This window comes from Dipodomys spectabilis, unplaced genomic scaffold (genome assembly GCF_019054845.1).
Source record: "Dipodomys spectabilis isolate Male_0828 unplaced genomic scaffold, ASM1905484v1 ptg000145l, whole genome shotgun sequence".
Taxonomy (NCBI): domain Eukaryota; kingdom Metazoa; phylum Chordata; class Mammalia; order Rodentia; family Heteromyidae; genus Dipodomys; species Dipodomys spectabilis.
Genome location: NW_024870822.1, coordinates 17,451,382 through 17,465,993, shown reverse-complemented (window position 1 = coordinate 17,465,993; position 14,612 = coordinate 17,451,382). Strand labels below are relative to the sequence as shown.

At 50.2% G+C, this 14,612-nt stretch overlaps 1 protein-coding gene across 6 annotated transcripts in view; it reads right to left on the bottom strand.

Annotated features, from left to right (window-relative positions):
- Positions 1-14,221, bottom strand: part of Abcc8 (ATP binding cassette subfamily C member 8) — a 73,360-nt gene extending 59,139 nt beyond the window's left edge. For 3 of the 6 annotated variants that reach the window (XM_042691469.1, XM_042691471.1, XM_042691468.1), the window contains exons 1-5: positions 14,011-14,185; positions 11,532-11,673; positions 7,163-7,284; positions 2,953-3,119; positions 636-878 (exon numbers count right to left, since the gene is read on the bottom strand). In XM_042691469.1, the coding sequence (XP_042547403.1) occupies positions 636-878; positions 2,953-3,119; positions 7,163-7,284; positions 11,532-11,673; positions 14,011-14,158 (822 nt within the window). In that variant the 5' untranslated portion in view covers positions 14,159-14,185. Of the gene's footprint in view, positions 1-635; positions 879-2,952; positions 3,120-7,162; positions 7,285-11,531; positions 11,674-14,010 lie in introns of all 6 variants that reach the window. The other 3 variants (XM_042691472.1, XM_042691470.1, XM_042691467.1) reach the window with 2 other exon arrangements.
- Positions 14,222-14,612: the final 391 nt, after the last annotated feature.

Here is a 14,612-nt window from a genome sequence, read left to right as displayed (position 1 = left end):
AGCTGTAGGCAGGTCTGGGGATGGTTTCTCTTTTTCTGATATGGGACAATGTCTGCCTGGCCAAACTCACAGTGTTAGCATAAGAATGGGATATCTCTACCCTCCTGTTTTTTTTTTGTTTTTTTTTTTTGTTCCAGTCGTGGGGCCTGAACTCTGGGCCTGGGCGCTGTCCCTCAGCTCTTCAGCTCAAGGCTAGCGCTCTACCACTTGAGCCAGAGCACCACTTCCGGCTTTTTTCTTTTTGCTTATGTGGTGCTGGGAATCGAACCCAGGGCCTCAGGCATGCAAGGCAAGTGCTCTTACCACTGAGCCACCTTCCCAGCCCTGTTTTTTGTTTTTTTTTAATCTACTTTAATGAGACTCAGAGGGAAGAAGAGTGGGACTTATCAGACCTATTTCCCCATCTGAATGAGGGACCTATGACCTGTGAGCAGTCCAACTGTGACCATTCTGTGAATCTTTAGTCCTGAACTTGTCCCTGGCTCAGTGTGTGACTTACGGCAAGCCTAGTCCTCTCACGAGGCCTCAGTTTCCACACCTGCCTACCATGGGTTTGAACGGGAGCCCTCTGAGTCCTTGTCTATGACTCTACACTGTAGGTCAGAGAATGGGTGGAGTAGCCATGCCCCACTGACCGCCTGGGCATCAAAGGCCTCGCATAGCCGTCGGTAGTTGGTGAGGGCCCTCATGGCGATGGGCAGTTTCCCGATGGCTCGCAGATCAATGGGCTTTTTGTGGGCAGTCTTGATGAAGGCATTCATCCACCAGTAGGTACCCTTGGATAGCAAGTTCACGAAGGGCTGCAGGAAGCGCACCCCCAGGTCCTGCAGGTCCTCAGGGGGCTTCACCTCTCTGGGAGTCTTGAAGAATATGTATCTCTGTGGGGCACATGGATATGGTAAGGTTAACTCTTCACTACCCATCACCACCCCAGCAAGAATCTAGGATGTGATGTTCCACACTGGACCTCCACCAGATGCCACCATGTCTTGTCTATAATTATTCTGAAAGACCCAGAGCATCATCACTTTGTAAGTATTCACTGGCTCTACTCTGAACCTCACAGGCTGGGCTGGATTGGGCTGAAGTTGATTTGGGGAAGAACAAGCATCTCCTAGGTATTGTCTTCCCCACAGAACTAAGGACCTCACTGGGTTTCATACAGTGTTCCCAGTACTTGAAGCATGCAGATCTAGGTTTGAGCCCTGACTTCTCCACTTACTAGTAAGGAATAGTTGGACAAGATTCAGCTACTATGAGGGGCAATGGAGGGAGGGAATATAAGGGCCTTGTATCATATGGACCACCACTTAAAAAAAGGAAAACCAGAGAAATGTTATTTAAATGAGCATCTTACACTCATTGGAAGGTCCAAGTTAGCAAGCACTTCTACTCCATGGCTGACTGGAGGGTGAAGGAAGGGTTTATTCATTCACTGCAGGTAGATCACAGCCTTTCTGACTAGGAATCTACAACACTAATTACAGCTTAAAATGCAGAGAAACTTTGATCCACTAACTCTCTCATTGGGCTCTCTCTCCCACAGGACCAAGAGCAGCAATGTATACAGATAAAGGTTTGCTCAATGCACTATCTATTACTTGAGAAGGCAAGAAATTGGCAACAGGTTGGGAGGCATGGCTCAGTGGTATTGCACCAGCCTAGAAAGTTCAAGACCCTGAGTTCAAACCCCTGGTACCGCCAAAAACTTGGCAACAAGACAAATGTCCACCTGTGATACTGAATACATGAAGGCTCATCTGCATGCAGTCCTTGAGAAGCCTGGATGAGACATATTAGACTGCTATGAAGGAGTCATGGGAGATATTTATTGGGTGAGAAAAATATCATGTGGAAAATAGCATATACCCTCTTCCTGCAATCAGAACTTGAACTTGGTATCTCACTGGCTGGTGCTCTACCACCTGAGCCATGCCTCCAACCCTGCAGCATATAATTTTCTTATAAAGTAAAATTTTATTTTTGTAAAATAAATATTGAGGGGAAAATCTTATGTATCTACTATCGAGGGAAAAACCCTAAATGGATTATTCTTTTGTGGGATGCATATGATATTATATGAATAAGAACATAGCATGGGAAACAAAGTAGCTTGGTCTATGCTACTTGAGCAGGTGAGGGCTGGGACAGGGGAAGGAGAAGGCTGGAGTCTGTCTGAGGTAAGAACTGAAGGGGAAAGGGGAATACAAGAAAGATAACAAAACAAAGACAGGTGTACACTCCATCACATATATGAATACGTTAAAGCACAAACAATGGTAGGGAAAAACTGGGAGAGATCAAGAGAAGGCGTCACATTGTCCAAAAAGAAATGTACTCTTTACCTGATTTATGTAATTATAACCCCTTTTTATATCACCTTTATAATAACAATAAAAAGTCATTTTTATAAAAAGCACAGACGGGCTGGGAAGGTGGCTCAGTGGTAGAGTGCTTGCCTTGCATGCATGAGGCCTGGGTTCGATTCCTCAGCACCACGTAAGCAGAAAAATCCAGAAGTGGCGCTGTGGCTCAAGTGCTAGAACACTCGCCTTGAGCTGAAGAGCTGAGGGACAGTGCCCAGGCCAACTGACAAAAAAAAAAAAAAAAAGCACAGATACATGCTCCTGGCCCTAAACAAAATGAAGTGGGGAAAGCCAGCTCCTAAAGTTTTTATATCTATGAGCTTCAACCTCTGCTAAACATGCTGACCTCCTTCTCTCCCTCTGGGAACCTAGAGTAGTGGCCACTGAGCCAGATGGAGTGACTTTTTAAGAAAACTTCATTTAGTGCCTCTGCTCCCTTTTCTGGGGTGGATAATGGCTCATTATAGACTCTTCTGGGGCTTAGCTGTTGCAGCAGATGGGCACCCCACACCCAGGAACAGGATGAGGGTCAGACCCCATGCCCTTCTTGCCCACATCCAGGTCCATCCACAGATGGTCTCCTTACCCTCACCCGGATGACATTGAGCTCCACCAGAAGCAGCATCCCGTACAGGACCACCAGCAGCCCTGTCAGGCAGAAGCGCAGCTGCGAGAAGCCAATGGCGTGGTCGTAGAACTTAACAAACTTGATGGTCTTGGTGATAAAGGCCAAGGTCCAGTAGATGAGCAGGGCTGTGGAGGAGAGACCCAAGAGCACAGAGGACGTGTGTGTGTGTGTGTGTGTGTGTGTGTGTGCGCAAGTGGGTGTGCTGGAGAGGTGTGTGTGTATGCATGTGCCTATGCATGTGCATCCATGTCTGACAAGAGGCTGTGTACATGTAATATACCAGAATGTGACCCTTTGAGATGAAGTGACATATTGTAACAGTCATTACAGGCATATCCAAAATGATCTCATAAATCAAACTAGTCAGACAAATCTCCCTTGAATAAGTAATAACGAGAAGAATAGGGCAATTATTTCTTGAAGTTAACCAAGTTATAGGCACCGCGCCAAGTAAGCACTTTAAACACATTCTCTCACTCCTTCCTACAACTTTGGGTGGGAAAGTTGCCATCATGCTCAATTTGTCAGATAAATGAATTGAGGCTCAGAAAGATTGGGGCCATGAAGCCATTAAGTGGCAGAACTGGACTAGCCTAGTGCCAGAGCTCATGCCTGCAAACCCCAGGCTGTAAGGACTTCCTAGTGTAACGTTCAAGCTTGGGATATCTCAGCCAATCTGGCCTTTCTTTCTATAGGTAAGGAAACTGAGGCCTCATAAGAAAGAGCAGGGGAGAGAAGAGGAGGTAACCTGTGCACATTCACAGCCAGCTCATGGCAAAGGGAGGGTGAGAGCCCACCAGGAGTCTCACACTCATAGTCCCAAGCCCATGGTGATGTCCCCTAGGGGGCCTAGGGAGGTAGGGGGTACAGAAAAAGTGAGTCGTCTTATAAGGCAGTGCTGTAGAGTGGTTAGAGGCGAGGTCCCTGCAGACAGAGACACCTGGGTTCACATCCTGTGACAAAATAGCGGTGTGATCTTGGATAAGTCATCTAGACCCTCAGTTTCCCCATCAATAAAATGGGGACCATTGACAGTGGTTGTAAATAGTATATAGAAAACATTTACCACAGTGAGCTTGGTGCAGTAGGTACTCTTTGGGCATCAGTTGTTGATATTTTTATTATCTTCAAACCAGATTTCAAGCAGAGTAAGCATCAGAAGCTAGGGTGGACTGTCCTAACTTGATGGTCCCCTTCCTCTAATTCACCAATCAGCCACTGTCAGCTTGGGACAATAAAACATAGCATTAACTAGTTCAGTCACTCTTGAGGGGATGCTTTGGCACTGGTGGCTCCTGACCTTACTCTGAGAGCTACACGGAGTAAAGCCAGCCTCAAGCCCCCTCCTCTAGGGAGGACTCATAGTGAGTGAAGGAGACTTACACCTTCTATCCCAGAGGGGTAAAATCATCTCTTGGGGATGATGGAGATCTGCTTGGCCTGACTGGCCTGGGAAGTAGACGACATTGGGTTCCACCATATGGCCCAGGCTGAGTGTACCCAAAGGGGCTGGTGCCATTGTCTTAGGATCCCAGGTGAGGGCAGGAAGAGAGTGGGCAGAAGCTCCATCTGGGCTCCAGGTCACAGGAACCTGCAACTGGAGGCCACTTGTGCCTCCTTGACTGTCCCCTGGGTGAGTCTGCCCACTCCCCCTGGGAAAGGTGTCTAAGTGGTCTAAGAGTAGTTGGTGTTTGTAGAATTTCAGTTTGGGGGGAATGAGAAAAGTTCTAGAGATGGATAGTGGGGGATAGTTCCAGTGTGAATGTACTTAGTGCCAAGGAATTTATAAATGCTTAAGATGGTAACATTTATTATGTTACTATATATACAAACAAATACACACACACATAAAAACAAAACAAATATACTGGCACCCACTAACCTCCCAGCATTTGAAGCAGGAAGATTACAAAGTTGAGACCAACATTTTTGAGACTCTGTCTCAAAAATAACAAAACAAAACAAACACCCCCAAACAACTTCTTAGTGCCACTGGGATAAAGACCAAGGCCTGTGGTGTGCCCTTAGAGGTCCTGAAGAAGCTTTAGCCTCCAAGGTCCAGCTGCTTTGTGCTCTCCACATTCCTTCCAGATTCCCTAATGCCCTTTTTCCTCTTGCCTCAGGGCCTTGGCACCTCTTCCTGAAGTACTCAGCTCCTTTCTCTCCATTCCAGTTCCTGCTCAGACATGTCTTCCATGCAAAAGACATCTCGAGCTCATCTGGAGCCTGAGGATTATAGTTCTTTCATAAGACAATGTAAGCCACATTGTTAATCTTTCTGTGAAACTCCAGATCTACAATAGCCTCCTCTGATGGCCATCTTTCTCCCTATAGCTTACAGATACAGCCATTATGCACCTAAAACCTCATCCACTTTCCCTTCTTATAGAATTTCTGTCTCTGAAGACATGCTTGAAGTTTTTCCTGAAAGGGAAAGCCTTTGTCCTTGGAAAAGGACTAACCCATCCATGTCTGATGAAGGTTGTTCCCAGAGAACATTGTGTGTGTCTGCGCGTGTGCACACATGCACACGTGCACACACTATCATGCACTGGAAAATGAGAAAAGGAATTAGCCAGATGCTCACAGGATGTTTCCAAGGGGTCTCCACTCAGCTAGGCCTTGGTAGTTAGTGAGGGACCCTCTAGATGAGGGTTGATCCAGAAACTGGAGCAGGGGGTCGTCAACTGCTGCCCCAGCCTCCATGCATATCATCTCGGGGTGGGAGGGAAGGGTTCTGAGATCAGGATACCACCTGGATATCACCTGGATAATCTTGATTCAGCTCAGATTCCACCGTCCATAGAAGGCCAGACCCATGACTAAATCAGCAATTATCTCTTATCTTCTAACAACAACATGGCACTGCCAAGACCTGAGCATGGAGGGTTCTAGACCCCAACATCAACCAGATATCCCAATTCCTCAAGGCCATGATTTAACCACCAGATGCACACAGCTCAACCTTAGACACGTGGCCCACAGAAGCACATCTGATACACCTCTGACTGTAAGTTCAGGCTGAGACCCTGAGGCACATGGTCTCAGAAGCAGTCAGGAACGTGCATGGATGTCAGAATCGGGCTGCATCTTTTGACTAGTTGGGTACACTGTGAGAGGAACTTAGCCCGACTCCAGCTTTCTGCACAGTAGAGGGGAAACAATAATGAGATGCATGTGACAGGCTTGTAAGGATTTCATGAATTTGTCTTATGCTTGGGTCAGAGCCTGGCATGTCATCAGTGCTAAATGAGTGTTTGCTGGTGTTATTTTAAACCTCTCTGATTTTCTGACCCTCCCCCCACCAACAGCACAGTCATGGGAACTACTGAGGTAACGGAGGCACAGCACTGAGCCTGGACCACAGTCTGTGCCCTATAAAGGCCAGAAGCCATCACTGTTTCCTCCCAGGGCTCAGACACAGGGAGTGAGAAGCTGCAAGCAGGCACTCCTTCCTGTGTCTAAGTGCTGGCAAGCCTGGTCCTGGGGCCATTTTCTACTCTCTCCAGGAGATCTCAGCCAGGCTCAAGTTTTAGATGCCATCTGTAAACTCACCATGATAGAAAGTGTATCTTCTGCCTTACATCTCCCCTGAATGTCCACCTTACTTATCTAACTGCTCACTTGACAGAAGAGTTGACCATCTCTCAACTTAAGCATGCTCTGAACACAAAGCTTGACCTGCACTCCAGTCCCAGCTCCTGCTCCTGAGCCATCTCAGATACCAGTACCACTGTTAGCCCAGCTGCTCAGGCCCATTGAAAAGGAGTCTGCTTTGCTTTCTCCTGACCTCTCCTTCTATTTCGTTCTTCCCTCTGCCCTTTGGGCTTTGCCCACACCAGCCTCTCTGCCAGGTCTGCTCCTATCAGAAGGCTTTTTTTGGTCACTGTTATCGGACAATGGCCCTGGCCACCCTGAATAGACTGCCACGTCTCTCCTCCCTCCCCTTTCCCTTGCTCAGCTTGATTTTCTTCACAGCATCACCATTCATTTGTTTACTTACTACACCCTCCACCTGACTGTAAGCTCCACAAAGGCGGTGATCTTTTCTTTGCAGTTCTGATTCTGTGGCTCTTAGGAGCTTGTCTGGTATGTAAGTCCTCAGAAAACATTGAAAAGAATGAAAATGTCCCTGAGCCCCACCCCCCTCCGGCTCTTCTCGTCCTACCGATCAGCAGCTTGGGGAAGTTGGAGGTCTCGATGTTATGATAGTAGACCACAGAGGTAACAGCAGCCATGAACGCCATCCCAGCTGGCATGTACAGGTGGAGATGGCGAGATTCCGTCACGCTGAGATGGGGAGAAAGAGAGGATGTGGATTTGACCAGTACAGCAGCCCAGGCCTTGTGCTGATTGCTCAGCACATAGTAGGGCCTCAAATCAGAACCACAGTGTACTTCATATACCCATACCTTAAACAAACCACTCACTAAGGGGCTCAGGAATCCAGAGAGTGAGGCTCAGGGCTTAGGGTTGAGGCTTTGACACTCATGGTCTTCTTTCCCAGGTACCAGGAGGGTTAGCTATGGCAGCAGCTGCTGCAAAGCCAAGAATCACAATGCAGCTGGGCAACTGTCCCCAGAGCTCGGTGGGTGTGTAGGAAATGGAGGCCTGTGTGTCCCAGATCACTCAGTGACAACCCATTTAACAGAGTGGCCCAGGTCAGCACCGACACCCTCCCTTAGTGCTGTACTTGCAGCAACAACAAGAGTCAATATTTGTTAAGCATTTGCCCTACACTAGACACAGTTCTAAGTATGTGATGGAGAAATGTGTACTCGGAGTCTTCTCATTTTATAGATGTACAGAGGAGCCAAAGGTACACGCCTTATACCTCTATCAAGATGAGCGCAAAGAGAAGTTAGTGACGGCTCCTGCTCTCCCCACTGGAACTCTCCAAGGCCTCTGTGGTGGTTGGACTCTGCTCAGTGATACTCCCCTAAGGAATGAGAGCATCCTCCAGACCACAGGCTTTCTCCCTTAACAGGGGGCTCCCTCCTGAACACAGTAAGACCCATGCAGCTCAGCCTGGTGCCTGAGGCCCAACAGTGTGGTCTCCCACACTGCCTGTCCTGCTCTTTCTGCTCCAGTCACATTGGGACCCTTCTGTCCCCGGAAGGCCTGCTTTAGCTTCCTGTTCAGTGCTGCCCTTGCTTGTGCAGCTCATGGCAGCATGCCAAGGGCTCCAGCCTTGGAGGACCTGCCTATAGCTATGATGCAGTCTAGGGAAGGGAAGCTGCAGATGAATAGAAATCTAAAGCAGAAGAAAGAAATGGGGATGATATCCTGGCACTGGATATCCACCATGCCTATAATCCTAGCTACTCAAGAGGCTGAGATCTGAGGATCACAGTTCAAAGCCAGAAACATCTATGAGACCCTTAACTCATGTTAACCACCAGAAAACCGGCAGTGGTGCTGCAGCTCAAGTGGTAGAGAACTCGCCTTGAGCTGAAGAGCTCAGGGACAGGGACTCTCTCTGGTGGGATTCTGGTGCAGGTACAGAGGTGATGTGGGCTCTTCACAAAATAGCTCTTCACTCCTGGAGAAAAGAACCACTAGAGTCTGCCCAGCACCAATGTACTCAGCCTGGGGAATGGAGGCTGATTGGTTGAAGCAGATACCCTTTGCCAGTGGTTGGTCTGGGGAGGTGGAGCACATAACCCAACCTTGGCCAATGGGATACAAAAGAAAGGCTATAGAAGACGATCCTTCCTGCAAGGAAGAGGCATGCCTCCTCGGCCTTTGCCCTTTTCTTCCAGAAGGGGAGCAGCCACTTTGTGATCATGAGGAAGATATGACTGACACACAGAGAAGAGGCTAGAAAGACAAGAAGAGGCTGGATCCCTGGGGACATCACTGAGCCACCAAACCAACCAGAAAAGGCAACATCTAGCTCTCTTATTAAGTAAGTTTGTAAATATTGATTTTAAATGTTGAAAGGGGACTATGCTCAGCAAAAGTTCTTCCAACTACCAGAGGAGATACAAAAGCAAGGAAAGCAAAAAGCAATCATTTGTGAGAAGCTTGGGAATGACCAGCTTCCCCTCCCTCCTCTCTCTCTGCACAGGGGTCTTCGTTCTTGGATGATACATACTACATTAGGGAATGTGTTCACAGACTTAATCCAGCATACAATGATTTGAGAAGGGTTTTCATATACATATTAATTTTCCTCATATCTTTCCAGAGCATTATACACCAGAGTAACTGCTAAGGAGCACAGGAAGGCCAGTGGTTTTAAGATATCTGAATTGCTAAATGAGGCCTGCCCTCAATCAAACTTGAGGTGAAGTCTACCTTCACCAGCCCTACATGTCCCTAGTCTGGATTAAACATAGATGCTACAAGGCAGGTCTTCTGTCTGCCTCTTTTCTATGCTCCTCACGCTTGCCTGCCCTAGAGACTAAGTGACAAATGCCCAGCCCAAGAGCTGCCCTGTGCACTGGGAAGGAGATGGCCATTTGCACTGTGCTGATTTGGGGCCCAGTCACAGAGCAGAGGCTGTTGATCACCAGTAGGAGGGAATACCCGTAGGAGGGAATACCCGGACTGATTCCTTCCAGGTCTCATATTCTGGACACAAATCCTCTGTCCAGGGCCTTTCTACACTAGGCTCTAAACCTATCCATCTCTGATTTCATTCTCCATGAACCCTGAATCAGCTGGACAAGAGCTTTGATGCTGGTTTCACAGGTGGAGAAAGTGAGGCTCAGAAAGGCCAGGTGACTTGCGAAGTTTCACAGCTGGCACAAACTAGTGCTAGCAGATGCCCAGGCTGTCCGGATCAGCCATCCCCTGTTTGGCCAATGAGTATTTGAGTATTTCTAGGTGTGGTGGTTTATGCCTCTAGACCCTCTGGAGCATTTGTGCTGTTTTGGAAGGGGTGAGGATGGAACATAGACTGGGCATCTGCTACTTAGTCAAAAGTGTGCACCCTCTGGTTGTCTTGCTGGTCCTAGGAGACTTTACTCATCAGAAGCTCCTAGGCAAGCAGGCACTACAGAGATCATTGCTGATGCTCAGATGTAGGGATAATGGGGATTGGGAGAATAAAGGAGTAGAAGGATCCTGTTTCTCTGTGGCCAGATCCCAATCTAGACCATGCTGGCAGGAGCCACGCCTGGCTACAATCTGATTCTAACTCAGAGAGGCTGGACCTCAGATGCTTGAGCCAAGTGCTCTTCTCTTGCCCCATCAGTCACCCAAGTAGCCACTGAGCTTTGCTAATTCATCCATTCTGCCTCAGGGAGTTGGCAGTTCCCTTCCTGCCCCCTCCCCTGATGCTGACACTCATTTCTACCGCAATCATCTCTCACCTACATTACTACAGCCACCTCCCAAGGCTGTTTCCACTTCCAGTCTCTCTTGCCTCCAATTGCCCAGGACACCCACAGCCTCTCCCCTAAAATCACTGGGCTGATGACACCTCCCTTCTGTTCCCAACTGCTGGCTGAATCCAATCCAAACATGCAGTCTGGGATTCAGAGCCTCCCCAAGATGCCCCAGGCAAGTTTCCAAGCCTCAGCCTCCTTGGTTCCTCTACATTGTTCTAATGTTTCAGCCCACTCCCACCCTTGCCTGCCTTCTTCCTGCAGTGCCACCTGCCTTCTAAAGGCCTTCTCACCACGTCCACCTTTCCTCTGGGCATCCTATCACAGATCACACTTGTCATCTCTGTTCTTTGATCCCCTCCTCCGGCACTGTTATTTTCCTTCTAAACTCTGCCTGTCAGAACCCTAGTCATCCGGGTTCCACTCCAGGACCTCTCCACCAGAGAGCTTGATCAATATAGCCTTCTCCTCTCTCCTCCCAGAAAAGTTGCTTGTAACATTTTATTTTGTCTTCTAGGATTCAATAAACGTTTATGGCACTTTCATGTGCCTTGAGCCGTGAGTACAAATATGATTAAGGCCTGGGATTTCTGGATGCACACAAGACCTTTCTGATTAGGTCCAGAGACAGTTTTGCAAACAGATATAAAAACTTTGACATACTGTTTCGTTTATGCTGTGGCAGAAGTTGTTAGGCCCAGAAGGTGAAACCCAGAGAGAGAGGTGGGTGTGGGGAGAAAAGCTGTGGGAATAAGACTAGAGGTAGATAGGTATGGACAATGGCCACTCAGGGACCCAGCAATGGCATCTTATAAAACAGCAGAAAACCAAGGAAAGGCCTTAAGTAAGAATGGCTGACATGCTTAGTTGTTTCCACCAGCCTTCCAGAATTAACTCCAGCAACTTGTAGACAAGGCTTGGCATCTTTTACAGGACTTGGGAGCTGCTAATAGGCTCTCATTTCCCTGGGACTTGGCCTGCAGGTCTGTGTTCTCTCCTCTGTCATGGACTGAGAGTAGGCCCTGTTTTTCCTATGTATCTAGTGCCTGGCACAAGAGAACTGGACACTCTCTATGTGGGGCAAAGCATTGGATTTCATAGCAAATGATCCTGGCTTATGGGAGGCAGGTGAGCTGGAATCTCCTTGGTCTTTTCTAGCCTCCTGGAGCACTCCCACTCTCTCCTGAGTTCTCAGTCACTTACCCATCAGACAGGATGCCCTCTGCGATCTCACACACGAGGACAAAGAGCAGCATGAAGGTCAGGATCCAGCGTAGGTTGTGCCCTGGGAAATGTAGCCATGTACTATGGTGGATGTGCACCTTGGAGCTCTGACTGCCCCATCCTGAGAGGAGAGATGGTAAGAGGTAGGTAGGAAACCTGGCCCACTTGGAGAAAAGAACATGGACTATAAGAGGGTGTGTGGGGACGGGGTTCACAACGAGGCTGAGGAAGAGGATGCCTGCTACATCTGCTGCACAAGAATTAAACATCCAGCTGGGCACCCATGGCTCATGCCTTAATCCTAGCTACTCAGGAGGCTGAGATCTGAGGATCACGGTTCAAAGCCAGCCTGGGCAGAGTCTGTGAGACTCTTACCTCATATAAACCGCTAGAAAACCAGAAATGGCGCTGTGGCTCAAGCGGTAGAGTATTCACCTTGAGTTGAAGAGCTGAGGGATAGTGCCCAAGCCTAGAGTTCAAGCCCCAAAACCAAAAAAAAAGAAAAAAGAAAAAAAAAAAGAATTAAACATCCAAGCACAAAGCCTGGACCTGTGCTGGCGGGTCCTATTCTGGTACCCCTTTTACATACTGACCTCTTGTGGAACTTATCACCAGAGAGTTAAACCACATAACAACGAACAGAAGTGTGCAGTCCTTATTTCCATACACACAAGAGCATGTGTTGCACATTTTTTTTGCATTTTGTCTAATCATTTTGTCAGTAACTAGCAACTTGCTCTTACAGCAACTTCTTATTAATTTAACTTTGTGACCATTTTTCCTTTTCCAAAACTACGTGGATTTTAAGTTCCTTTTTTTTTTTTGGGTCTGGTTGTGGGCCTGAACTCTGAGCCTGGGTGCTGCCCCTCAACTCTTCAGTTCAAGGCTAGCGTTCTACCACTTGAGCCAAAGTGCCACTTCCGGCTTTTTTTTTTTTTTGCTTATGGGTGCTGAGGAATCGAACCCAGGGCCTCATGCATGCAAGGCAAGCGCTTTACCACTGAGCCACCTTCCCAGCCCCCTACGTGGATTTTAAGATTTGTCATTTTTAATGCTTCTGTTATCTTTAGGTAGTTGTACAAAGAAGTTCCATTTAACAAAGCAGTTTATGAACACAAAGCATCTTGACCAGTGTTACCCCTTTCAACATTCTTGCCTGTCTCTCCCCTACTCACCCCTTCCCTCACCTAATTTTCTAGGATACACACTGAATTCTTAACTGCATTCTCCTTCCTCCCCCTCCCCCGTCTTTCTCCTCCCCCCCGCCCCTTCTCTGGGTTGGTTGATTAGTTTGGGGAGTACTGAGCCTGGCACTTGCTAGGTACTCGAAGTACTGGACACTTCAATCAAGCCACGCCCCCAACGCTTATTTGCTTTAAGTAGGTTTCAGATAGGGTCACGTGTTTTTTGTTTTTGTTTTTTGGCCTGGGCCAGCAGGCGATGGAGAGTCTACTACCTATGCTTCCCATGGAGCTGGTGTTACAGTTACAAATCCGCTAAGCCTGGTTTATTTGTCGAGGTGGGGTAGCTTTAAATTTTTGCCAGGGCTGAGATTACTGCGGCCACTGCACAGGGCCCTACTTTTCTTAATTAAAGTGAACGAACCCATGCTGGAACTCCAAAGGACCGCCAACATATGGGCAGAACTGACTGGGCTGGGAGATTCAAGGCCTTAGAGCGAGAGATGAAGGGGATCTAAGAGAAGGGGCCCCTGGCTCCGACCGCGGCGCCCAACTTTGCAGCCCACGTTCAAGCCGGCAGGCTGGGTGCTGCGTTCTTTACGCAGCGCGGTTACGCGGCGCGGTGAGACAGAGCCGGAGAAGTTGCACTCCCCAGACATGCGGGGCCGGCGCGGGAATCCGAATCCCTAGCTCGCACCTCTCACCGGCCCCCCAGGACTGTCGGGAGGCCACGGATTCCTGTGAGGCTCAGCCCCGGGAAGGCACCGGGGCTCCCCGGCGCCTCCACCTCCACCTCGGGCTGCGGCGGACCAGCCGGCAGTGTGCCCCGGGGGAGGGGTGACCCGGCTCCCCGCGCTGCGCCACCTAGGCTGCGGCCGGCCCCGCAACACCCCACCTTCCCTAGCGCACGCGCAGAGACCTCCGCCGTGCCTTACTCTCCATCCCAACTCTGCACACCTGCGGTGCCCAAACTTGGGGATCCTTTGGGATAGGAGCATCGGCTGTGTTCATCGCGGGGCTCGGGGGGGGGGTGGGGAGAGGAGGGAGAGGGCACCCTCTCCATCCACGCCCCCCCCCCCGAGAGTGGAGGGATGGCTTGAGTGTGAGAATGCGGGGAGCAGAGGGCGTTGCCCGGGACAAGGGACCCCCCCCCCCGCCCCGCAGGAGAGAGGCGCAGGACTGCTCCGGGACCCCGGCGCGCCGCCCCTCCCCCGGGCCTCCCTTCCCCTCCTCCCCGCCCGCCCTCCCTCCCCGGTCCTCCGCGCGCGCGCGCTCACCGATGAACAGGATGGGAAAGGTGATGAAGAGCAGGAAGACGTGCGGCACCACGTTGAGCGCGTCCACGAAGCAGCCGTTGTTGAGGACGCCCTGGTCCACCCGGTAGGCGGCCGAGTGGTTCTCGCTGCCGCAGAAGGCCAAGGGCATGGCGGCGCGGGCTCCGGCTCCGGCTGGGCTCCGCGTGCCTTCCGCTCCGCGGTCCCTCGCAGCTCCGCCACCCAGGCCGGGCCGTCAGCACCCCCGCCCGGCGGTCCCCGCCCCGCCCCGCCGGCCGGCGCTCCTCTCCCCCTCCCCGCCCGCCCGCAGCCCTCCCTCCCGCTCCACTACCTGCCGGGGACCGGGCGGGGGGGGGGGGGGGGGAGCCCAACCAGCCTGGCCTGCGTTCCAGCTATGTGCTGGCGGGGAAAGGGGGTGGGGGGAGTATCGCTTTGTGAGTGCCCCGTTGCGCGCGTGCGCTGGGGGCGAAGGGGGTGGGCGGTAAGGGGGGGGCGGTGGGCATGCTGTCGTCTGAGTGGGAATTGGGGACACAGAAGAGGGGAAGAGGGTCCACATGGACCCGAAGTGAGTAGATCCAGGGTCCTGAGTGTTAAGTACAGCCGAG